At 40.7% G+C, this 24607-nt stretch overlaps 1 protein-coding gene across 1 annotated transcript in view; it reads left to right on the forward strand.

Moving 5' to 3' along the window:
* me2 (malic enzyme 2, NAD(+)-dependent, mitochondrial) overlaps nucleotides 1-24607 on the forward strand; it is a 70042-nt gene that overhangs the window by 17916 nt on the left and 27519 nt on the right. Inside the window, exons 3-10 of the mRNA XM_055660754.1 lie at nucleotides 76-209; nucleotides 5077-5226; nucleotides 7915-7990; nucleotides 14140-14301; nucleotides 17254-17357; nucleotides 19151-19260; nucleotides 19990-20087; nucleotides 24461-24574. Of these exons, the coding sequence (XP_055516729.1) occupies nucleotides 76-209; nucleotides 5077-5226; nucleotides 7915-7990; nucleotides 14140-14301; nucleotides 17254-17357; nucleotides 19151-19260; nucleotides 19990-20087; nucleotides 24461-24574 (948 nt within the window). The remainder of the gene's footprint in view (nucleotides 1-75; nucleotides 210-5076; nucleotides 5227-7914; nucleotides 7991-14139; nucleotides 14302-17253; nucleotides 17358-19150; nucleotides 19261-19989; nucleotides 20088-24460; nucleotides 24575-24607) is intronic.

The following is a 24607-nucleotide window of genomic DNA, read 5'->3' on the forward strand; positions in this document are numbered from 1 at the left end:
GCATCTGTGTAGAATGGTGTGTCCTCTGCAATGCACTAACTGTCATTATTGAAACACTTGTCAATATATTTTTAGGGCATGGCATTCACATTAGAAGAACGACAGATTCTAGGCCTGCATGGGCTCCTGCCTCCTAAAATAGAAACACAAGATATTCAAGCAATGCGTTTTAAGAAGAATTTGGAAAGAATTCGAAGCCCTCTAACAAAGTAAGGAATAGTTAAATTATTGTGACCTATATGTTAGAAGTGGGGTTGGGGGGTATTGGTTGGGGGGCTGGCTAGTGGACCGGCTAGTGGACCAGCAGATAACACAGTTATTTTTGTCTATAATTGTTTTAATTGGTATTAAATGTATAATCAAGTAAACTTGGGACGTACCATAATGGGATGAAACCGAATCAGTTGTATTTAGAATCTTGCAAGGATTTTTTGTTCTTTTTTTCGATGAATGAGGGGGTTGAAAGTTCCCAGATGCAGCTCCGCTGAAACCGTGAGACTGGATTGAGCTACTTTTTCATTTGTTGACATTTCTTGTGCTTCAGCAACTGGAATCAGCAGTGGCTTAGAGCTTGACCCTCCCAAGTTCATGCAATGCGATCGGTTCTGCACAACTGTAGCTGAGCAACCAGAACTGCTCACAGTATTCCCAAGTGCTGTCTTACTACCATCTTGTTCGGTTGTCACATGATGACCCAACACGATGTACATTGATGAAGGCAAGGGTGCCAAATGCTGCCACCTTCACCTTGTCCATCTGTGCTGCCACTTTCACAGAGTTGTGTACTTGTACCCTTAGATCGCGATGTTCTGCAGCAGGGGCTTTCCGTTTACTCGTCGCAGGCTTCCTATGTGAAGCACAACCCTCCTCTACCACCATCTGATTCCTACCCCTAAACCAATTTTTGTATTCAAGCTACCATGTGATCTAAGATAGACACAAAAGCCTGGAGTAACTCAGCGGGACAGGCAGCATCTCTGGAGAGAAGGAATGGGTGACGTTTCGGGTCAAGACCCTTCTTCAGAAGGTTAAACCAGCATCTGCATTTCCTTCTTGCACATACTATGTGATCTAACCTGTCAATCCAGCCGACAATACGGGACCTTGTCAAGGACAGTGCTAAAGGCCATGTCAACAATATCCATCGAATGACCATTATCAATCATCTTGGTTGCCTCTTCAAAAGAACTCAATCAAAAAGTCCTAATCAAACTTGTTTTTTCTGAACATGCTCACAATTACAGTTTCTGTGGTCTCTTTGCATATCCTCCAGTACTTAATGTTTCCAATGTGTGTGATTTTAGTTTTTACAATTGTTGGAAATACTTGCCGGGATCATTTGACAGGCTGCATCTTCCTTGTAAGCAAATAGAGGTTGGGAGAAGGAAGTGAGAGGACGAAAGAACAAAAGAGGAGGGTTGGGTTTGGATGGAAATTAAAGAAAATTTGACCAAAAGAGATGTTGCAAGGCCATTTTATGAACAAAAGATAGATCTCTGGAAATCATTACTCTCTGGGAGAAGATGAATTGCAGCAGTGTCTGCAATCTGAAAGTGAACATGTTCAATCAAGAGGTCTGAAGAAGGGTCTCGACTCGAAACGTCATCTATTCCTTCACTCCATAGATGCTGCCTCAACCGCTGAGTTTCTCCAGCATTTTTGTCTACATTCGATTTTTCCAGCAACTGCAGTTCTTTCGTAAACATGTTCAATCAAGAAGTTGTCAAGTATCTAGTTGAACGATTTCGATTTGACATTTCTTTAACTAAGCTCGTAAGATCACTTCAATACCTAAATGCCGTCATTTTGCATTTCAATCGAAGCCTGAAATTATTTAAGTTCCTGTAAAAATCTAAACAATGCAAAAACAGAAATTTGTTTTTGTTTTGCCAATGGAAATATTCGATAAGATGTTGAATTTTTAAATTCAAGATTTATATATATTATGACAATTAATATCTGTGTGCAGCTGACTCTCATAAGATTCTTATTGGGCAAAGAGAAAATGATTACATAATTAGAAAAATGGGGGGAAATAGATGCAGGAGTAGGCCTTTTGACCCTTTGGGCCAGCACTGCCATTCAATATGATCATGACTGATCATCTAAAATCAGTATCGCGATCCTACATTTTCCCCATATCCCTTGATTCCTTAGCTAAATCTAACTCTTGAAAACATCCAGTGAATTGACCTCCACTGCCTTCTGTGGCAGAGAATTACACAGATTCGCAACTCTCTGGGTGAAAATGTTTTTCTTAATTTCAGTCCTAAATGGCTTGGCCCTTATTCTTAAACTGACCCCTGGTTCTTGACTCCGCCAACATGGCGAACATTTTTCCTACATCTAGCCTGTCCAATCCGTTAAGAATTTTATATGTTTCTGTTAGATACCCTCTCATTCTTCTAAATTCCATTGAATACAAACCCAGTCGACCCATTCTTTCATCATATGACAGTCAATGGACAATAGGTGCAGGTGTAGGTCATTCGGCTCTTCAAGCCAGTACCGCCATTCAATGTGATCATGGCTGATCATCCCCAACGAGTACCCTATTCCTGCCTTCTCCCCATATCCCCTGACTCCGCTATCTTTAAGAGCCCTATCTAGCTCTCTGAATGTATCCAGAGAACCGGCCTCCACCACCCTCTGAGGCAGAGAATTCCACAGACTCACAACACTCTGTGAGAAAAAGTGTTTCGACGTCTCTGTTCTAAATGGCTTATCCCTTATTCTTAAACTGTGGCCCCTGGTTCTGGACTCCTTCAACATCGGGAACATGTTTCCTGCCTCTAAACTCCAAACTCTTAATAATCTTATACGTTTCAATAAGATCCCCTCTCATCCTTTTAAACTCCAGAGTATACAAGCCCAGGGGCTCCATTCTCTCAGCATATGACAGTCCCGCCATCCCGGGAATCAACCTTGTAAACCTACGCTGCAGGACCCTCAGATCCCGTTGTACTTCCCCTTTTCCCAACTTGACACAATTTAGATAATAATCTGCCTTCTTGTTTTTGATACCCACTCACCCAACCTGTCCAAGTCACCCTGCATTGTCATAGCATCCTCCTCACAGTTCACACTGCCACCCAGCTTTGTCATCTGCAAATTTGCTAATGTTACTTTGAATCCCTTCATCTAAATCATTGATGTATATTGTAAATAGCTGCGGTCCCAGCAATGAGCCTGTGCTGCACCAATAGTCACTGCCTGCAATTCTGAAAGGGACCCGTTAATCCCGACCTTTTGTTTCCAATTTTCTATCCATGTCAGCACTCTACCCCGATACCATGTGCCCTAATTCTGCCCACTAATCTCCGATGTGGGACCTTATCAAATGCTTTCTGAAAGTCCAGGTACACTACATCCACTGGCTCTCTTGTCCATTTTCCTAGTTACATCCTCAAGAAATTCCAGAAGATTAGTCAAGCATGATTTCCCCTTCATAAATCCATGCTTACTTGGACCAATCCTGTTACTGCTATCCAAATGTGCCGCTATTTCATCTTTTATAATTGACTCCAGCATCTTTCCCCACCACCGGTGTCAGGCTAACTGGTCTATAATTCCCTGTTTTCTCTCTCCCGCCTTTCTTAAAAAGTGGGATAACATTAGCTACCCTCCAATCCACAGGAATTGATCCTGTATCTATACAACATTGAAAAATTATCACCTATGTGTCCACAATTTCTAGAGCCACTTCCTTAATACCTGCCATCCCGGGATTTAACCTGGTGAACATACACTACACTCCCTCAATAGCAATAATGCCCTTCCTAAAATTAGGAGACCAAAATTGCAAACAATACTCCAGGTGCAGTCTCACCAGGGCCCTATACAACTGCAATAGGACCTCCTTGCTCCTGAACTTGCATCCTCTCGCAATGAAGGCCAACATGCCATTAGCTTTCTTAACGGCCTGCTGTAACTGCATGCTTACTTTCAGTGACTGATGTACAAGGACACCCAAGTCTCGTTGCACCTCCCCTTATCCTAATCTGACACCATTCAGATAATAATCTGCCTTCCTGTTCTTGCCACCAAAGTGGATAACCTTTCATTTATCCACATTATACTGCATCTGCCCACTCACCCAACCTATCCGTCACCCTGCAGCCTCATAGCATCCTCCTCGCCGCTCACACTGCCACCCAGCTTTGTGTCATCCACAAACTTGGAGATATTACATTTAATTCCCTCGTCTAAATCTATTTACAAAAGCATTTTACTAATGTTAAATACTTTCCCATCCTAATCCCACAATTCTGCTCTATATCAAAAACTATTAGACATGGCACAGTGGAATATAAGCAAAAAGGTTATAAATCTAAATTGTTAATATATATTGTACATAACTGTCCCAGCACTGAGTCTTGCAGCACCCCACTGCCTGCCATACTAAAAATGACCCGTTAATTACCATTTGACTTTGAGAAAGGTAGTGAGCCCCTACTTGATCTGTTGTTATCCCTGTGGTGAAAATAGAGTGGGATGTTTGCCACCAGTCTGAGAGTCCCATCGGGGCGAGCGGTTCCTCTGGGAGTGGGAGGGGCAGGAGACACAGCGGCTTTGAGCAATGGTGGGCAATCAATCTCCAAAGTTATTGCACACACCCCGCTCTAAGTCATCTCGCAGAGAAGGAATTCCAACAACTCCATTCGGCCAGAGGGAAAACCTACATTGAAGACTCAAAGGAAAGTTTCATTACTTCTTAACTTGCTGGCAATGAAGGATTTAAACAAAATGTTCATAGTCTATTGTATTTTTCTTGTGTCTAAAATTCCAAGCTATAAAACTTGACTCTTCAGATCTATAATTCAGTGTGTATATATGGTATATTCAGTGTAGATACGGTATATTAATATTTTAAATCACGTGTGTCGTCTTTAATATAAACATTGACAACTTTACATTCTCCTCGTTGGTTTGTGGATCGAGGGGGATCGGGGGGGGGGGGGGGTGGATTGAAATTTTTTTTTTTTCATTCCTATTAATCTCAGCAGCCATACTTTGTGTGAACGATCCTGCAGATATTTCCAAAGTGCTTCTCTTGTAACTGTTGTCCCATTATAGATATATTTACGTCATGGGAATCCAGGAAAGAAATGAAAAATTATTCTACCGGGTACTGCTTGACAACATTGAGGAATTAATGCCAATTGTTTATACTCCAACAGTGGGCCTGGCCTGCTCACAATATGGACATATTTTTCGGAGACCAAAGTAAGTCAAAAACACATTTCACTGTGGTTTAACAGGTTTTATATTTTAGAATATTGTATATTGATTCTGAGTTTTAATCTTGGTGCCAGTGCTAATTACCTGGAGATTGGTTTAGTCTGACGTAATCAATTAAAAAATATTAGAAGGTCATCTCCAATTAATTTGTCATCTAAACCAGATTGCAATGAAATTGCTTGTTCACTTGAAGCTCATAGAGTAAACAGTATACATGGTCATAATCGACACAACAAACGGAATACTGCAAGAATTGTAGTGCAATATGAAATAGTGCCGGAAAAAATACTAAAACCGAATAACTGAATGAGATAGAGTTAATAGTAAGAGAATGTAGCAGCAACTCTGGAAAGTGGATCATCGAGTCAGACTGTGTGGAAACAGGCCCTTCGCCCCAATTTGCCCTTATCAACCAAGATGCCCCATCTACACTAGTCTCATCTGCTGGCATTTGGCTCATATCCTAAATTTTTACTATCCATGTACCTGTCCAAATATATTTTAGATATAGCTCTTAGGGTTAACCAAATCAAGGGATATGGGGAGAAAGCAGAAACGGGGTACTGATTCTGGATGATCAGGGCATTGAATGGCGGTGCTGGCGCGAAGGGCTGAATGGCCTACTCCTGCACCTATTTTCTATGTATCTAAATGTTGTGATAGTACCTGCCTCAACTACCTTCTCTGGCAGCTCGTTCCATACAACTGCCACGCTTTGTGTGGAAAAAGCTGCCCCTCAGGTTTGAGGTGAGAGGGGAATGATTTAATAGGAACCTATGTCTTCTGGTTCATGATTACCCTACTCATGGTAAATGTACATTGATTTTTTCCTTATCTATTCTCCTTGTGATCTTATACACTTCTATAAGATCACCCCTCATTCTTCTGCACTCCAAGGAATAAAATCCTATCTTTCTCAATCTCTCCCTATAGCTCGCCCTGGAGTATCTGGCAACATCCTCATAAATCCTCTCTGCACTCTTTCCAGTTTAACATCTTTTCCAGAGCAGGCTGACGTAAATACGATACTCCAAATGTGGCCTCACAAACCTCTTGCACAACTGTAACATAACATCCCGACTTCTATTCTCAATATCTTTTCTGATGAAGGCCAATGTGCCAAAAGCCTTCTTGACCACCCTATCAACCTGTGACTTTCAAGGAACTATGTATCTACACCACTAGGTTCTTTCTGTTCTACAACACTTCTCAGAACCCTGCTGGTGATTAGTTCAAGAGTCTCATGGCATTGGGGAAGAAGCTGTTCTTCCATCTGGATGACAATAGACAATAGGTGCAGGAGTAGGCCATTCGGCCCTTCAAGCCAGCACCGCCGTTTAATGTGATCATGGCTGATCATCCACAATCAGTACCCCGTTGCTGCCTTCTCGCCAAATCCCTTAACTCCGCTATCCCAAAGAGCTCTATCTAACTCTCTTGAAAGCATCTAGAGAACCAGCCTCCACACACTCAAAACTCTCTGTGTGAAAAAGTATTTCCTCATCTCTGTTTAAATGGCTTACCACTTATTCTTAAACTATGACCCATGGTTCTGGACTCCCCCAACATTGGGAACATGTTTCCTGCCTCTAGCGTGTTCAAATCCTTAATAATCTTAAATGTTTCAATAAGATATCCTCTCATCCTTCTAAATTCCAGAGTATACAAGCCCAGCCGCTCCAATCTTTCAATCCCAGAAAGTAGAAGAGTGAAAAGGGAATGGACAAGGTGGCAAGCATTCTTGACAACACTTCCAGCCTTCCTGATGTAAAGCACAGTGTATATCAATTAGATGAATGGAAGTGGCCATTTCCTTTTCTCTCGTCTTCTCTCTGGAAGAAGAAACAGGCATCCAGGCATAAGAACAGCTTCTTCCCCAGTGTTATCAGGCTCCTGTATCAACCACTTCTTTCCCTTCGAAGTTAAGGGCTAAATGACACAAGGTTTACAATATCTTTCCTGTACTTCATTTCATTGTTGTTGTTAATCGAACTGACAACAGTAGTTTCATCAACAAATTTAAAGTTGTTGATTTATGTAGCCACGTAGACTGAGTGCACCACCTTGAGGAGTATTACTGTTCGAGGTCCGGATGGAGGAAATGTTTGACCAATTCTAACTGACTTGGGTCTGTCAGATAGGAAATCCAGTAGCCAGTTGCGTATAGAAGCTCCAAGTCCAAGGTCCTGGAGTTTAAAGATGAGCCTGTTCAATATTATGGTGTTGAAGGCTGAACTGTAGTCAATGAGTTGCGTCCTGATATGGGTGTTCTATAGCTGAATGTAGTGCAAGAGACATGGTGTCTAGATGGGAGGAGAGAGGGGAGGGGAGAGAAATACTTTAATTACTGGGACAGAATATGCTGAGAATATGAGATGGAAAGTAAGGAGTCTAGCATGGAACAGAAAAGAGCAACCATGTTGCCAGTTTCCTTGCAGATTAATCATACTCTATTAGCTCTTGGCCCTCATAATTTTTCTCTGAATATTTTTCTCTTATTCTATTCTATTGTTAATTTTAAGTTAGGAGAACTCTTCCAAGGAAATAATAAGAGAGACGTGTTTTGTAGAAGATAGTTCAAAGCCTGCTCTTCCAGTACTATACATTTTTCAAGGGTGATTAGCATTGTAGATGTAATTTTGACATTAATTTGTGTTTTTCACTTTTCACCAGAGGTGTCTTTATTTCCATCTTGGACAAAGGCCATGTTAGATCAATTCTTGACAACTGGCCAGAAACAAACATTAAGGTAAAGGATTAATGGTGTATTTAAAAACACACTTAGTATAAAGCTTGTTAGCCAATTTTTGAATCTCAAAAGCTATCGTATCATTCCTATATGAAATGGAGTTAATTATAGAGCAGTACCTGTTTGAATCAATAGGATGTTTTCTTAACACGGAATACATGCTGCTTAAGTGTGAAAATCATCTTCACTATTTCCTACCTCTGATACATCATGATAAATAACTAATGTGGGCTGTTTGAATGCTTTCAAATGCTGACAAAGGAGATTGTGATCTACTTCAAGAAGCGAAGCAGTACCCCAGTTTGCAATGACGATGCCGAAGTAGAGATAGTTGTAAACTTCAAATTCCTAGGAGTCAATATCACTAATAACTTCTCCTGGACCGCCCGTGCAGAAGCAACAAGCAGGAAAGCACACCAATGCCTCTAGTTCCTTAGAAGCCTTAGGAAGTTTGGCAAGTCCCAGACAACTCTCACCTACTTTTATCTGGATGCATCACAGCTTGGTTTGGGAACAGCTCCATCCAAGACTGCAAAGATTGCAGTGAATTGTGGATGCAGCCCAGACCATCACACAAACCAACCTCCCTTCAATTATTTCCATTTATACCTCTCGCTGCCTCGGCAAGGCCAGCATCATAATCAAGGACGAGTCGCACCTTGGCCACTCCCTCTTCTCCCCTCTCCCATCAGGCAAAAGGTATAGCAGTGTGAAAACGCACACCACCAGATTTGGGGACATTTTCTTCCCAGCTGTTATCAGGCAACTGAATCATCTTACCACAACCAGAAAGCAGTGCTGAACTACTATCGGATCGGACTTTACTGGATTTACCTTGCACCAAACGTTATTCCCTTATCATATATTTACACATATAAATGGATCGAGTGTAATCATGTATTGTCTTTCTGCTGACTGGTTAGCACGCAACAAAAGCTTTTCACCGTACCTGTGTCCATTTCATGTGACAATAAACTAAACTAAATAAACTTAAATATTATTCCAGAAAATTATCTTTGTCAAAAGTGCATATAAATGTTCACCTTGCTACTAATCCAATAAGAACCCTCTTGCTGACCAGTAGTTGGCTCGGGTATTATTGTCATGTATATTGAGATACAGTGACAAGCTTTATTTTGCATGCTATTGATCAGATAACACCATACATAAATATAATAATGTCAAATTGGAGTACAATAGGGAGAGCAAAGGTGTATGTACAGAGTGCAGAATATAGTTCTCAGCATTGTAACACAACAACACCATTGATAAAGTCCAATGTATGCATTGAGCTGGAGGTGTGTCAGACAGTACCCTGGCTGACAGATGAGAAATGGAATGCCTGCCCAATAGAATAATGGAATATTAAGCACAAGGTAGTGATTGTGGGAGATTTCAACTTTCCACACATAGACTGGGAAACACATTCTGTAAATGGGCTGGATGGGTTGGAGTTTGTAAAATGTGTGCAGGATATTTTTTTGCAGCAATACATAGAGGTACCTACTAGAGGAGGGGCAGTGCTGGACCTCCTGTTAGGAAATGAGACGGGACAGGTGGCGGAGGTATGCGTTGGGGAGCACTTCGGGTCCAGTGATCACAATACCATTAGTTTCAATATAATTATGGAGAGGGTCAGAACTGGACCTAGGGTTGAGATTTTTGATTGGAGAAAGGCTAACTTTGATGAGATGCGAGATGATTTAAAAGGAGTGAACTGGGACATTTTGTTTTATGGGAAAGATGTAGAAGAGAAATGGAGGACATTTAAAGGGGAAATTTTAAGAGTACAGAATCTTTATGTTCCTGTTTGGTTGAAAGGAAACAGTAAAAATTGGAAAGAGCCATGGGTTTCAAGGGAAATTGGACATCTTGTTCGGGAAAAAGAGGGAGATCTACAATAATTATAGGCAGCATGAAGTAAATGAGGTGCTTGAGGAGTATAAGGAATGTAAAAACGAATCTTAAGAAAGAAATTAGAAAAGCTAAAAGAAGATATGAGGTTGCTTTGGCAAGTAAGGTGAAAGTAAATCCAAAGGGTTTCTACAGCTATATTAATAGCAAAAGGATAACGAGGGATAAAATTGGTCCATTGGAGAGACAGAGTGGACAGTTATCTGCAGAGCCAAAAGAGATGGGGGAGATATTGAATAATTTTTTTTCTTCGGTATTCACCAAGGAGAAGGATATTGAATTATGTGAGGTAAGGGAAACTAGTAGAGTAGCTATGGATACTATGAGGTTCAAAGTAAAAGAAGTACTGACACTTTTGAAAAATATAAAAGTGGATAAGTCTCCAGGTCCTGACAGGATATTCCCTAGGACATTGAGGGAAGTTAGTGTAGAAATAGCCGGGGCTATGACAGAAATATTTCAAATGTCATTAGAAACGGAAATAGTCCCAGAGGATTGGCGTACTGCGCATGTTGTTTCATTGTTTAAAAAGGGTTCTAAGAGTAAACCTAGCAATTATAGACCTGTTAGTTTGACTTCAGTGGTGGGCAAATTAATGGAAAAGATACTTAGAGATAATATATATAAGCATCTAGATAAACAGGGTCTGATTAGGAACAGTCAACATGGATTTGTGCCTGGAAGGTCATGTTTGACTAATCTTCTTGATTTTTTTGAAGAGGTTACTAGGGAAATTGACGAGGGTAAGGCAGTGGATGTTGTCTATATGGACTTCAGTAAGGCCTTTGACAAGGTTCCTCATGGAAGGTTGGTTAAGAAGGTTCAACTGTTGGGTATAAATGCAGGAATAGCAAGATGGATTCAACAGTGGCTGAATGGGAGAAGCCAGAGGGTAATGGTGGATGGCTGTTTATCGGGTTGGAGGCAGGTGACTAGTGGGGTGCCTCAGGGATCTGTGTTGGGTCCTTTGTTGTTTGTCATGTACATCAATGATCTGGATGAAGGTGTGGTAAATTGGATTAGTAAGTATGCAGATGATACCAAGATAGGGGGTGTTGTGGATAATGAAGAGGATTTCCAAAGTCTACAGAGTGATTTAGGCCATTTAGAAAAATGGGCTGAAAGATGGCAGATGGAGTTTAATGCTGATAAATGTGAGGTGCTACACCTTGGCAGGACAAATCAAAATAGGACGTACATGGTAAATGGTAGGGAATTGAAGAATACAGTTGAACAGAGGGATCTGGGTATAACCGTGCATAGTTCCTTGAAGGTGGAATCTCATATAGATAGGGTGGTAAAGAAAGTTTTTGGTATGCTAGCCTTTATAAATCAGAGCATTGAGTATAGAAGCTGGGATGTAATGTTAAAATTGTACAAGGCATTGGTGAGACCAAATCTGGAGTATGGTGTACAATTTTGGTCGCCCAATTATAGGAAGGATGTCAACAAAATAGAGAGAGTACAGAGGAGATTTACTAGAATGTTGCCTGGGTTTCAACAACTAAGTTACAGAGATAGGTTGAATAAGTTAGGTCTTTATTCTCTGGAGCGCAGAAGGTTGAGGGGGGACTTGATAGAGGTCTTTAAAATGATGAGAGGGATAGACAGAGTTGATGTGGACAAGCTTTTCCCTTTGAGAATAGGGAGGATTCAAACAAGAGGACATGACTTCAGAATTAAGGGACAGAAGTTTAGGGGTAATATGAGGGGGAACTTCTTTACTCAGAGAGTGGTAGCGGTGTGGAATGAGCTTCCAGTGGAAGTGGTGGAGGCAGGTTCATTGGTATCATTTAAAAATAAATTGGGTAGGCATATGGATGAGAAGGGAATGGAGGGTTATGGTATGAGTGCAGGCAGGTGGGACTAAGGGGGAAAAAAATTTGTTCGGCACGGACTTGTAGGGCTGAGATGGCCTGTTTCCGTGCTGTAATTGTTATATGGTTATATGGTTAATAGTGATTGGAGGTCAAAGGAAGAGACTTTTGAGGAGGAAAGTGGCTGAATGAAAGAGGTGGTTAATAATAACAACCATTTAAACATCTGAGAAAAAGACACAAGGTGGTGGAGTAACTCAGCGAGTCAGGCAGCATCTCTGGAGAACATGGATAGGGACGTTTCTGGTCAGAATCCTTCTCCAGACTGATTCATCTGAGGAGTTAAAGAAAAGAAAGGGTATATAATATTGATGAGATAAGCTTAAAGTTGGGAGTTCAAATTTCATATGTGGTTTTATGTTCAGGGTATTAAAAAAATCTGGGAGCATGGTATTCTATTCCTGTTTAAATAAAGACTAAGCACTTTGAAGTACAATAATGATTGCAAACTCAAATTCTAGCCTGAGTGATTTTAAAACTTTTGCATGGGAGTTGGGAGTGCCTTTCAGGTCCTCTTTCTGTGTCTGTTCAAAGACATGGGAGAGTGGAGATAAAAGATACTGTAGAGTTCATCGCGGTATTCCGCCTTGTCTGTGATAAAGACCAGAGCTGGGAGAACTTGGAAATGTTCATTACAGAGGTGTTCATAGGAGATAGACACAAGATACTGGAGTAACTCAACGGGACAGGCAGGATCTCTTGATAGAAGGAATGAGTGACGTTTTGGATTGAGACCCTTCTTCAACTGCGAGTTAGGAGAGGGAGAGACAGAGATAAGGAAGGTTAAAGTGTGTGTAAACAAAACATCAAATGAGATGAACAATGTAGATTAGGCCCTGACCACGGGGAACAGTGGAGGAAGAGACTGACTTTGGTGCCTTCCCACACAATGGGAAACTTTGATTCTGCTGTGGGGATGTTTTATGTCAAATTCTATAGTGTGTGTTCTTTTTTTTCTTTTTTTTATTGTATGGCTGTATGGGAATTTCATTTCACTGTGCCATCTGGCACATGTGACAATTAAATGTATCTTGAATCATTGTAAGCTAGGTGGGGACAACAAAGCAAACAGATAAAATGCAATCGGGGACTGTCAGACTGGTCGGAGAACTGGAAAGGGGGAGGGATGGAGAGAGGGAAAGCAAGGGTTGATGGAGCGAGAGGGAAAGCAAGGGTTTAAGCTTCATTATAAAGGTTGGAATTTATTTGAAGGATAGTTGGAGGATGAATTTGTAAGAAGCAGTGAAGGTTGAACAAAAATTAATGCCAGGTATTTTGGGAAGTATTCGGGTGAATTTTGAAGGGAATGTTGGAGATGTTGAGGAGTAGGGGATAGTACAGTACATAACACAAGAAAAATTAGATAGGAGAGGATTCTGAGGTGATTAACAAAGATACTGGCAGGAATAGAGCGTTTTAGTTGAGAAGGTTTTGCAGGAAGAGCAATAGGTGATGGACATGGGTTTGATTTGGTGAAAAGATTCGAGGGACACTGAGGAAAAAATATTTCATTCAAAGCAGTTGGGGGTGGAGGATGAGGCGGAGGTGAGAAGAATTCCAAGAGATTATTTTGTGCTGGTTAATGGATTCGTTTTTTTTTTTGGTGGGGGGCTGACACAGACAAGGGGTGTTAAATTATTTTCTGATGTAAATCTCTATGATTTGAACATATTTGCTCATCTAATTTTGATGTTAGAATCTGTAATTGGTTCTTAATTTGAACCACCAAGCAAAATCAAAACTAAAAACAGGCTTGACAGTGAAACCTTTCCTGAGATTCTCATTATTTTGCATATTTAAGGAGCGTCTGTTTGATAATCCTTGCAGTGAGAAGAGATTGTTATGACCTGAATAACATTTAAATCCTTGGATTATGGTGACTCTTAAACAGTTTTTTAATCATTAAATTGATTTTTTTTTTTTTATTTAGAAATGGTTGATGTTTTTGGGAGGGGATTGCGTGTTGATTATTTTAAATGTTTAAGAAGAATTTGAGGGATATTATTGTCATAAGTGATAGGAGTAGAATTGGGCCATTAGGCTCATTAAGTCTACTCTGCCATTCAATCATGGCTGATCTATCTCTCCCTCCTAATCCCATTCTCCTGCCTTCTCCCCATAACCTCTGCCATCTGTACTAATCAAAAATCTGTCTATCTCTGCCTTAAAAATATCCACTGATTTGGCTTCTACAGCCTTCTGTGGCAAAGAATGTCACAGATTCACCACCCTCTGACTAAAGAGATTTCTCTTTATTTCCTTCCTAAAAGTACGTCCTTTAGTTTGGAGGCTATGAGCTCTAATCCTGGACTCTCTTACTAGTGGGAACTAGTATTAATTCTATTTTTTTCCCATTAGGCTGTCGTTGTAACAGATGGAGAACGGATATTGGGACTTGGAGACTTGGGAGTTTATGGAATGGGAATACCAGTGGGAAAGCTGTGCCTATACACAACGTGTGCTGGAATTGATCCACGGGGATGTCTTCCTGTTTGCATTGATGTCGGTACTGATAATGAGGTAACTGCACAGAGCATCAAAGTCATGGCATGTGTGGCGTTATATTTTGTTGGATAATAATGTTGGAGTGTTAGTTGGTAGTATATTAATCAGACCGTCAAAGTTTAAACATATCCTCTCATTTATAATTACTTGAATGTGTATTTTCACTCCAAAATATATGGTGATGGAGAGAGGAGGTGGTTTTATTTTGGGCCCCTGTTACACAAGCCTTTAGCTTAATAATTGGTCATGGATTGCTCGTTTGAAACTGATCTTTGTAATTATTGACCATCCTTTCCACATTAAATATCACATTATGTCTTTCAGTTGCACCAAAGCATTTATTTTCTTTCCTGTCCCTTGTTATCTGGGTAATCAGTTGTAACATTTATTGATCTTTTCTCCTCATCTTTTGAAGACCAATTGAAATACTGAGGCTATAGAACAACTCAAGGGGCTGTGCAACTGCAGCGACCTAATTGGCGAGTTCAGGAGAGTTTGAAAAAGTGTCATGTTGAAGTCCTCCTTCGACTATGTAGAAGTCCTCCTTCAACCTCCTTCGACTATGTTGAAGACTAGATTCGACTAGCTTCAGGAAAATTGGGCACCGAACAGTGGAGAGTGAAGACGACCACCTTCGATCTCCTTCGACCGCCCTACGACTATGTTGAAGACTACCTTAGACTACCTACGAATAACATGCCGACCTACTTCGACTAAACCTACGGGTAAACACCCCCCCCCTTCTTTTTTTTTTCCCCATGGAGACCTTTTTTTACGCACTGACATTTTTCAGCATGTTGAAAAATACGCCGCGACCTAGCTGAGGCCTCGAGTACGCGGGGACTACTCTTGAGCATGGAGGAGAGTTAAGCCCCTATCCCACTTTCACGACCTAATTTGCGACATCTGACGACCTTTAACGACCTAAAAATAAATCAAGATCGCGGTAACCTACGACCTACGACCTTCCATGACTATGTCTACGACCTCCTACGACTATGAAGAAGACCTTCGACTGTGTTGAAGACTGGCTTCGACCATGTACGTTTTACTGCTGTTTGCAGTAGCCCTTTTGCTTCAGCAGCCTTTTAAGAAAGGCAGAAGGGGAAGAGCAAGGGTGAAGAGGAAGCAAAAGAAGATGTCTCAATGGGTGAATGGAGATGATGTGATGGACTGTCCCAGTAAACCAGATGACTGGAAGAGAGTGGCGCTGGGTTTGACAAAAGATGGAACTTTAAGCACAGATGTGGGGAGTGGATGGCAAGCATACCATTCTTGTCTCTGTCCCTGTACCCCTCATTTTCCTTTTCGTACAGGGTGGCATTCTGCTGGAACCATTCCCCAAGGTCCCTCTCCTACTGCCTGGTGAATGTGTATGGCATAACCTTCCTCCAGCCCTCCCTCACCATCAATGCTGTCAGACACAAGAGAAAGTGCTGCTTTGCTGCTTTCAAATGAGGCAGTGAAGGATGGAGTGGTAGTGGGGACATATACTACCACCTTGGTCTCCTCCTCCAGGGGTCTCTGGCATCGCCTTCTGCAAACTCCTCCTCTTGGGTGGGTAACACCTGCATGGCTGTTTTTTTTTTAGGGTTGTGCCCTCCCCCTGCACTGCTGCCTTTTTGGTGCCATCTCTAAAACACAAGTCTCCTCTCCAAAAAACTCTCCAGCTAGGAATGAACATGCCTTGGAGTGACAGAGGTGACGTTCTGCTGTTTAAATAACCTTTTTTTTTCTACTGACCTTTTTTTTTACCCCGGAGCTATTACCTTCGACTGCCTTCGACCACCTACGACTACCTACAACTAGCATCACTACCTACCTACGATCTACCTACGAGTAAAAAGTATCGATTTTGTTCCCTGCCGACCTTTTTTTTTAACTCGTGGATATTTATCAGGCTAGAAAAACGCCGCTACCTACTTGATGCCACAAGTACCAATGACTAGCATCACGACCTACCCACGACCTCGTGGCGACCATGCTGCGAGTATGAGTCAAGGGCAAACTCTTCTGAACTCGCGGATTAGGTCGCCGCAGAGGGACAGCCCCTTTAATCCTCAAGATTTGTTTTAGAGTTACATTCTTAAAGGGCTCTGGGTCATAACTGTTGTGATGACTTTCCAGAAGGAAACTATTTCATAGGACTATTCTCAAATCAAGTTGTATTAATATCTGATTCATTGAGGTTTTCCTTGGATAAATCAAGCTTTATACTGTTGCACTGGTAAAAGCCTTGAAGTTTAACAATCATAGTAACAAATAAATATTTACTTAACAAGCTTTAAAGTTTTCGTCATTAATGAAAACGGCTCATACCTGTCTTGAAGGGTAAGAAAATGTATGATGCTCACAAGTAAACTAAACTAAGTATTATTTTGAGAGAGCTGAGTTAATAAATATAAAACATTAAGTAAAATTAGGAAAAGGTTATTAATTTAGTGATGTTTGCTACTAATTGAAATTTATTTTTGTTTACTTTGTTGCTTACCTTGATATCGAGTTTGCAATGACTGGTTCTAAACAGAGAACCAATCAGAAAAGCACTACTCTGTGCAAGCAGCTCCTCTCATTCTCAAGAAATGTTGGATGGAAGAAATCAGTCAAATTCTGTTGCAAACTCTTGGTTTGTTGAGCATACTTGGTTGGGTTTGGACAGATGACAGAAATTCATGTTCCACCTGATTTATGTAAATCCATGGTAGTCCAATGCAATATGTAACATTTGTGAAGTGATCTGTGGAATTCTCTGCCGCAGAAGGCAGTGGAGGCCAATTCACTGGATGTGTTCAAGAGATAGGTCGATTTAGCTCTTAGGGCTAAGGGAATCGAGGGATGTAGGGAAAAAGCTGGAACGGGGGACTGATTTTGTATGGTCAGCCATGATCATATTGAATGGCCTACTCCTGCACCTATTTTCCATGTACTTTTTACAAAGTTAAAGTTTGTTTTTTCTGTTTCTTGTAGACTCTATTGAAAGATCCATTTTACTTGGGTCTTTACCAGAAAAGAGATCATTCACATCATTATGATGAACTTATTGATGAGTTTATGGAAGCAATTGTGAATAAGTAAGTAATCTTGCAACTGATATGGATTTTTTTTTTAAATGATGAGTTATCCTGTTGGGGAAAGATTATAGTCAATAGTCAGATTTATTTGTCACATACACAATAAAGTGCAGTGAAATGAATTTGCCAACAGCAGTACAATGAAAAAGAAAATACAATACACAATATAAATTTAACACAAATATCCACCACAGCATTCTTCACTGTGGTGGAAGGCACAAAGTATAGTCGATCCTCCTCCATTTTCCTCCGTGGTCCGGACCACAAACATCCGCAGTCGCCGCTGCGAGTGGCCAGATGTACAGGCAAAGTAAGTCCCGAATCGGTGCTTCCCTACCGGCTTCAAGAGATGATATAGGCCGGCGGTCGAAGATCTAAGTCCCCGCCGCGCCGCGTTTAGAAGCACCGCAGACCGCTTCAAGATGTTGCAGGCCGGCTGTTAGATCTCTGCTCTTCCGGGGTCCCCAACGAGGGACCCCAGGCTCCGGACGCCGCGCCAGCTGGAAGTTCCGCAGACACGGGCCAGCGATCGGAGCACTACCTTCTGGTGCCCCCAGCGAGAGCTCACCCGCTCCGTGATGAAAAGTTCACGCTGCACCCATTGCTGAAGCTCCGGGCCCGACTCCGGGAAAGGCCGCACCAACCCTTGGTGTTAGGCCACGTGGAAGGCGACATGGAAAAAGACGCCTCTCCGTGGAGGTGGCGACCGAAAGTGGTTCCTTCCTTACCCCCCTTTTCCACCCCCACACAAGACACACCAACATTTACCTGAAAGCCCTGGAATAATGTAAATTTTCTGTATCCAGTTAAATAAGAATGTGTAGGAATGGACTGCAGATGCTGGTTTACACTGAAGATAGACAGAAAATGCCGGAGTATCTCAGGCAGCATCTCTGGAGAAAAGGAATGGGTGACATTTCGGGTTGAGACCCTTCTTCAGGCTAACATGGGTAGGGGAGTTAAATTCAGAATCTGCAGTTTCTTGTTGCTCTGTGCTTCTCGGGCTCCCACTCACAGAACAAAGGACAGTCAGCACAATTATATATTTTTCTTATCAGTAAAACACTCCTAGCAAGTCTGAATATGGCATGACTGAAAGATTCTGCAACCGATCAGAATATAAGAAAAGCTGGGTCCAAATCAAGCTCATCCAATAACAAGGTATTACTTATCTTGGAGCGTCAGCTATTTTCTTTCAATCTTGGCTTCTTTATGGCCTTGAAAAGAAGCACATGTTATTACTGCAGGCTGCCATCTTAATGTCTTTATTGAAAAGACAACCTGTCCTCCATATTGTGTTCCATATAATTTACAATGTCATTCAGACTTGGCACCGAGCCATTCTTTTGTTCTAGTCCATGCTTTTGTCGAACAATTACTCCATTTTAGATTTTACTATTAGATTTGACTATTGGCTCTTTCATACCGACCAGCAATCCCCGCATATTAACACTATCCTACACACACTGGGAACAATTTACACTTATACCAAACCAATTTATCTACATGCTTGTACGTCCTTTGGAGTGTGGGAGGAAAACGAAGATCTCTGAGAAAACCCACGCGGTCACGGGGAGAATGTACAAACTCCGTACAGACAGCATCCGTAGTCTGGATCGAACCCAGGTCTCTGGCGTAGCAAGCGCTGTAAGGCAGTAACTTGCTGCGCCGCACATGGATGGCTTAATGTTGAACATCAAGTTCCTTGGAATATTTGGGGATATCAAACCCACTGTATACCAAGGTGGGTTTAGCGGCCTAGAAACATAATGCTAATTTTCATTTTAAAACAGGTATGGACGTTCTACCCTTATTCAATTTGAAGATTTCGGGAATCACAATGCCTTCAGGTTTTTGAAGAAATACAAAGATAAATATTGTACTTTCAATGATGACATTCAAGGTATGTTTCTAAAATTATGAACGTACCAGATGAAAAATAATTTGGATAGATAACTGTAAACTGCCAAACGTCAGGACACATGCGAGTGTAAAATTATAGTACCCAAGACTCAAAAGAGATAACATACTCGCAGGCCCTCTGTGCTATGACAATTCTGTTTCATTAATGTCGGGAAAGTTAAATAATTCTAGTTTTCATTGTCTATTTTTAAATTAAATACTTTTTAGTTCTTAAATTGATTACATTATTCAATCATGGTGTTGAACATTGCTTTGTTTTACTTAACATGCTATGAAATCGAGACATCTGATCAACAACTGAAATATCAAATAAATTTCAATTTGCTCTGACATATTTGAATCAAAATTATATTACATTTCTGACTTGGAACAGTTATCCCGACTGGTCTGTTTTCAAAAGTAACGGAGCTCCTTTGTAAACCTGACTTCCTATGTTTGAATGTTTTTAATGTACTGTGTGTAGATTAACTTATTTAAAAATCTGTAACAAGAACATATTTATTTCCAAAGTGTATGTTTCATACAAAATTCCGTAGTAATTTGTTTTCAACTTTAATTGACAATTGAACAGCATGAAACGCAGTACTTTTTTATTTTTTATTTTAATTAAGTTTAATATTCCAGTGCTCAGTACTCTATTTCAAACGGGCCGTTTTTTTTCCTCTCCATGTAGTTGATTGACATTTAGTGTTGTTTTTGTAATGTACAGGCACTGCATCGGTAGCACTGGCAGGATTGTTCTCAGCCCAGAGAGTGATTAAGAAACCAATCACAGAGCACAGATATCTGTTTCTTGGAGCCGGGGAGGTAAGACTGCTTCATTTTTAAACATAACTAAATCTACTGATTGTAGTAATGAGGACAAATTAGTTGAAATTACACTCACATGGTTGTATGGTGCAGAAACTATTGAGAGAACAAGGACAAGTTTACAAAGCAAGTTCCGACATCTCCATGAACATATGAAATAGATTACTGAGCACTGGAATATTAAACTTAATTTAATTTTTTTTAAGTACTGTGTTTCATGCTTTCAATTGCCAATTAAAGTTGAAAACAAGTTATTATGAAATTTTGGATGAAACGTGCACTATGGAAATAAATATGTTCATGTTACAGATTTTGAGTAATGCGGCACAATCGCTAACCATAATTTTTTGCTTTCATTTATGTTGTGTTTCATATAATATTAAACCTTTTTTTTGCTGTTTTTGCCGATGGCTTTTATATTATACTAAACTAAGTGCAGACCCATTGCTGTTTTAAAAGATGGTTTTGTCTTTTTTAAAAAAATAACTTTAATCATGAATAACCTGCGGGGTGTGAATAACCCGTGGGGGGGGGGGGGGGGGGGGGGGGAGAGGGGGAAGGGGAGGGGTGTGAATAACCAGCGGATGGGGCAGGGAGTGTGGCACTTGAGAGCCCATTGTGATTATCATCACTGGACGCTCCTGGGGAAAAAAGGCTGTCTGTGAGAAGCTGCCATTGTGATGTCATTGTGGCATTCGGCAGCTTGAGAGCCCATTGTGAGTGGCATTGTGACATCAGTTTGAAAGTCCTGGGAAAAGGCTGTGCGTGAGAACCGTTTTTTGCCTTTTTTTTTAAACTTGAATCGTCATTAACGTGAAATATAGGATGAAATCGTAAGTGATCCTGATTACTGCATGAAGGGAAAATATGTGTCAGAATATGAAAAAATGTGAGCGCTACCACATAGCGTTTTGACGAACATACAGACACACGCACTTATACATGCATACAAAATGAAACTTTTAATAGTATATAGATAGATTGATATGATAACAGTGTTTAAGAGGACTTAAACAAGCAGAGAAAGAGGGATATAGACCACATGTTGCAAATGGTTGACAGATGGGATTGGTTTAGATTGGCATTGTGGTCAATGCTGACATGGGCCGGACAATGTGTTCTGTACTGCACTGTGCTCTGTATTTTTTGCTTCTTCGGTTGTCCATGGTGTCACCATTATTGAAGAGCAGGACAGATTGATATGTCTGTGTTAAAGACTTTTGTGTTCTGTACTCTATTATTTGTATTGCTGTATGGCGACCACACATTTCACTATACCAATTGGTACATGTGACAAATAACTATCATGGATAGCAGATGGAGCCTTGTTTTAAAATCTCTTCCCACCTGAGCTAAATAGTTAATGGGTTGCACCCTGGCACAGATTAATAATTAGCCTTCAATTATGTGAGTTTTAATTTTAGAGATCTTAGCATTTTTATTTTCCACACAAATAATATCCATAGATATTCTTGCACCCACTGGTTTTACAGATGTGACTTGTCTGATTCCTGAACACTTGTTTAATGATGTTCTGACATATGTAATGCTCCATATCACAGAATCACTGACTATTTGTGTTGAAATCTGGCTTGGTGATCTGACAGTTGGTGTTTTGCAATTTTCTCCTTGAAACATTTAAGCACAATCATCTCTACATTTACATTTATTCCTATATAAATGTAGATAAATATTTAACTTAGAAAATATTCACACATTCTGCAGTTTACCTAATCTGGCTCATTATACTTCAATGACGGCTATGATATTTTAGTATGAAACTAATTTGAATATGATTATAATGACCTTACTGCAATGAGCCAATATATTCAACCAACCAGAAAAAATAATTATTAGAAAATTCTTAATTATGTCTTAACAAAATCTCTTTGCAAAAAAAAGCAGCTTGGTTTGGAGATTTAATTTTTTACAGCTTTAAATTACTATTGTAAATTTAAATAACTTTTATTTCTCTATTTTGCTGCCTACGTGTGATTTTGAACTGAATTTAATATTCATTGATTTGGTTTAGATGTTGCAAGGCTTTATGTTAGAATCTAGTTAAGGAAAGGTATAAGTGTGAGTAAAGCAAATATGTGTACCAGATCTGCTGGGAGGATTTTGCATGGAAATAGTTTTTCAACATCAGACTTTGGTGACATAGGACATCTGTAGGCCTGTGCAAGTCTGACAGATGGATGAAACCATTTTTCAATTAATTGCAAAATCCCCTCTAATACTTTGTGTATGGGAGAGATCAGAATCGTACAGCATAGATACAGGCATTTCAACAAACTTGTCCATGTCAACCAATATACCCCATGTCAGCTGGTCCCATTTGATCCATATCCATAGATATCCATAGAAACATAGAAAATAGATGCACGAGGAGGCCATTCGGCCCTTCGAGCCACCACTGCCATTCATTGTGATCATGGCTGATTTTCATTGTGATCACTGATCACTAAACCTTGCCTATTTACCTGTCTAAGTATCTTTCAAACATGATATTGTACCTGTCTCAATTACAATATCTGGCAGCTCATTCCATGTACCATTACCCTCTGAGTGGTAAAGGCTGCCCCTCGGCTTACTATTAAATCTGTCCCCTCTCATCTTAATCCTATGTGTTCGGGTTCTTACTTCCCCTATCCTGGGGAAAAGAGTCTGTGCAGTCACCCTGTCAATTCTCCTCATAATTTTATATACTCTATATAAATAAAATCACCCCTTTGCCTACGACACTCCAAGGATGGTTTAGCTTGGCCCTTGAGTCCTGGCAACATCCTCATAAATCTTTGCACTCTTTCCAGTTTATTAACATCCATCCTATAGCAGGGTGACCAAAACTGAGCACAATATTCAACATGTGGCCTCACAAACTGTAATATGCATCTATTCTCAATAACCCAGACTGATAAAGGTCATTGTACCAAAAGTATTTTTACCGCTCTATCTACCACTTTCGGGGTACACTCATCAGGGCCCGACCATTCACTGTGAAGGTCCTGCTCTGGTTGGAATTCCCAAAATACAACACCTCGCACTTAGCTGCTTTGAATTCATTTAGCCATTCTTCAGCCCACTTGTCCAGCTGATCAAGATCCCGCTGTAATTTTTGATAACTATCTTCTTTCTTAAGATATATATGGTATGGTAATTTATTTGTTACATGTACCAGGGTACAGTGAAATTCATTTTTGTATTCAGTTCAGTACAAGTATCAATATACATAAGCACTTAGATGGATATTAAATTAGCATCTCAGCTACAGTATAAGTGCATAGCAGTAGTATAATGAGAGAGTATACAAATTCATTAGTTTGGCACCAGTTTCAGTTTATCTGACCATGAACTTGATCTGGCTCGTTGTCCTGGCGGCGTTGTAGGGTTGGCCTGGCCAAGCGTAGCCATGGTGTCCTCCGCCATTGCTACACCGCTGTATGTCACGTCCGGTCCACTTGCTCGGCCTTTGGGAGCGGCGTCCGGTCCAGCTGAGCCCCAGGTTGTTGCAGGGCCTTCAGCGGCCCACTAACCCATCGAGACTGTGCACTCCCACCCGCAGCCGGTCTGCTTAGTGGCCCTCCAAGTGGATTCACGTGGGTCCTCGATCTGCGGTGGGTTGAGCCTACAGGGCGAGTCCCTGGTCTCCGGTGGGTGAGTTGGGCCTATCGAGTGGGTGGGTTCTCCGTCTGCGGTGGCGAGTTGGGCCAACCGGGCGAGTCCTCGGTCTAAGGGTCGTAGGTCCCTGGGATACTCCTGCCGTGTGTGTGTCTCCCCGGGATACCACCTACTTTAGTGTCATTTGCAAATTTAGATTAATTTTGATCTATTTTATTTTGGATGAATTTTATGTATTTTTCAGCCATTTTCGTTTTTTTTTGTCTAGAAAGAGAATTGAATTGAATAAATGGTATTAGTCAAATATATATACATACAAGGAATTTGCCTTGGCGCTTAGCTCACAAGTAACAACACGATATACAGTAGACAATTAAAAATAAAACATAATTTAAAGATGTGAAGAATTAAATAAAATACCAGAGCAAAAGGAGGCTACAGACTTTTGGCTGTTGAGTAGAACTATTGCTCATGGTGTTCCCATCGGTCCTAGATCCACAACGGGCGGATTGGTATCTTCCTGTCATTTTATACCTTTTTAATAAATCTTCTAAACTTGGCGCTTGAGTTCCTTCTGCTGAAGTTACTTTGTGTTTTCTTTATGAGAAAAAAATACTCCTTGGACTCAGTTTGACTCTTCTGCTGCTTGTCCTTCGCTGAGATATTGTGAGTGGTGGCTAAATTCTGTTCAGTTTTGGCTTTGTTTTGATGTTTTAATGCTGATATCCTCTGAAATTATTTTCACGCAGGCAGCATTAGGCATTGCTGATCTGATCGTGATGTCAATGAAAGAGGCTGGCATGCCTGAAAAGGAAGCACAGAAGAAGATCTGGATGTTTGACAAGTTTGGTTTAATTTGTGAGGTGAGAAAGCACAAAAACACTTTCATGTTATTT

Source organism: Leucoraja erinacea, chromosome 1, assembly GCF_028641065.1.
Source record: "Leucoraja erinacea ecotype New England chromosome 1, Leri_hhj_1, whole genome shotgun sequence".
NCBI lineage: Eukaryota > Metazoa > Chordata > Chondrichthyes > Rajiformes > Rajidae > Leucoraja > Leucoraja erinaceus.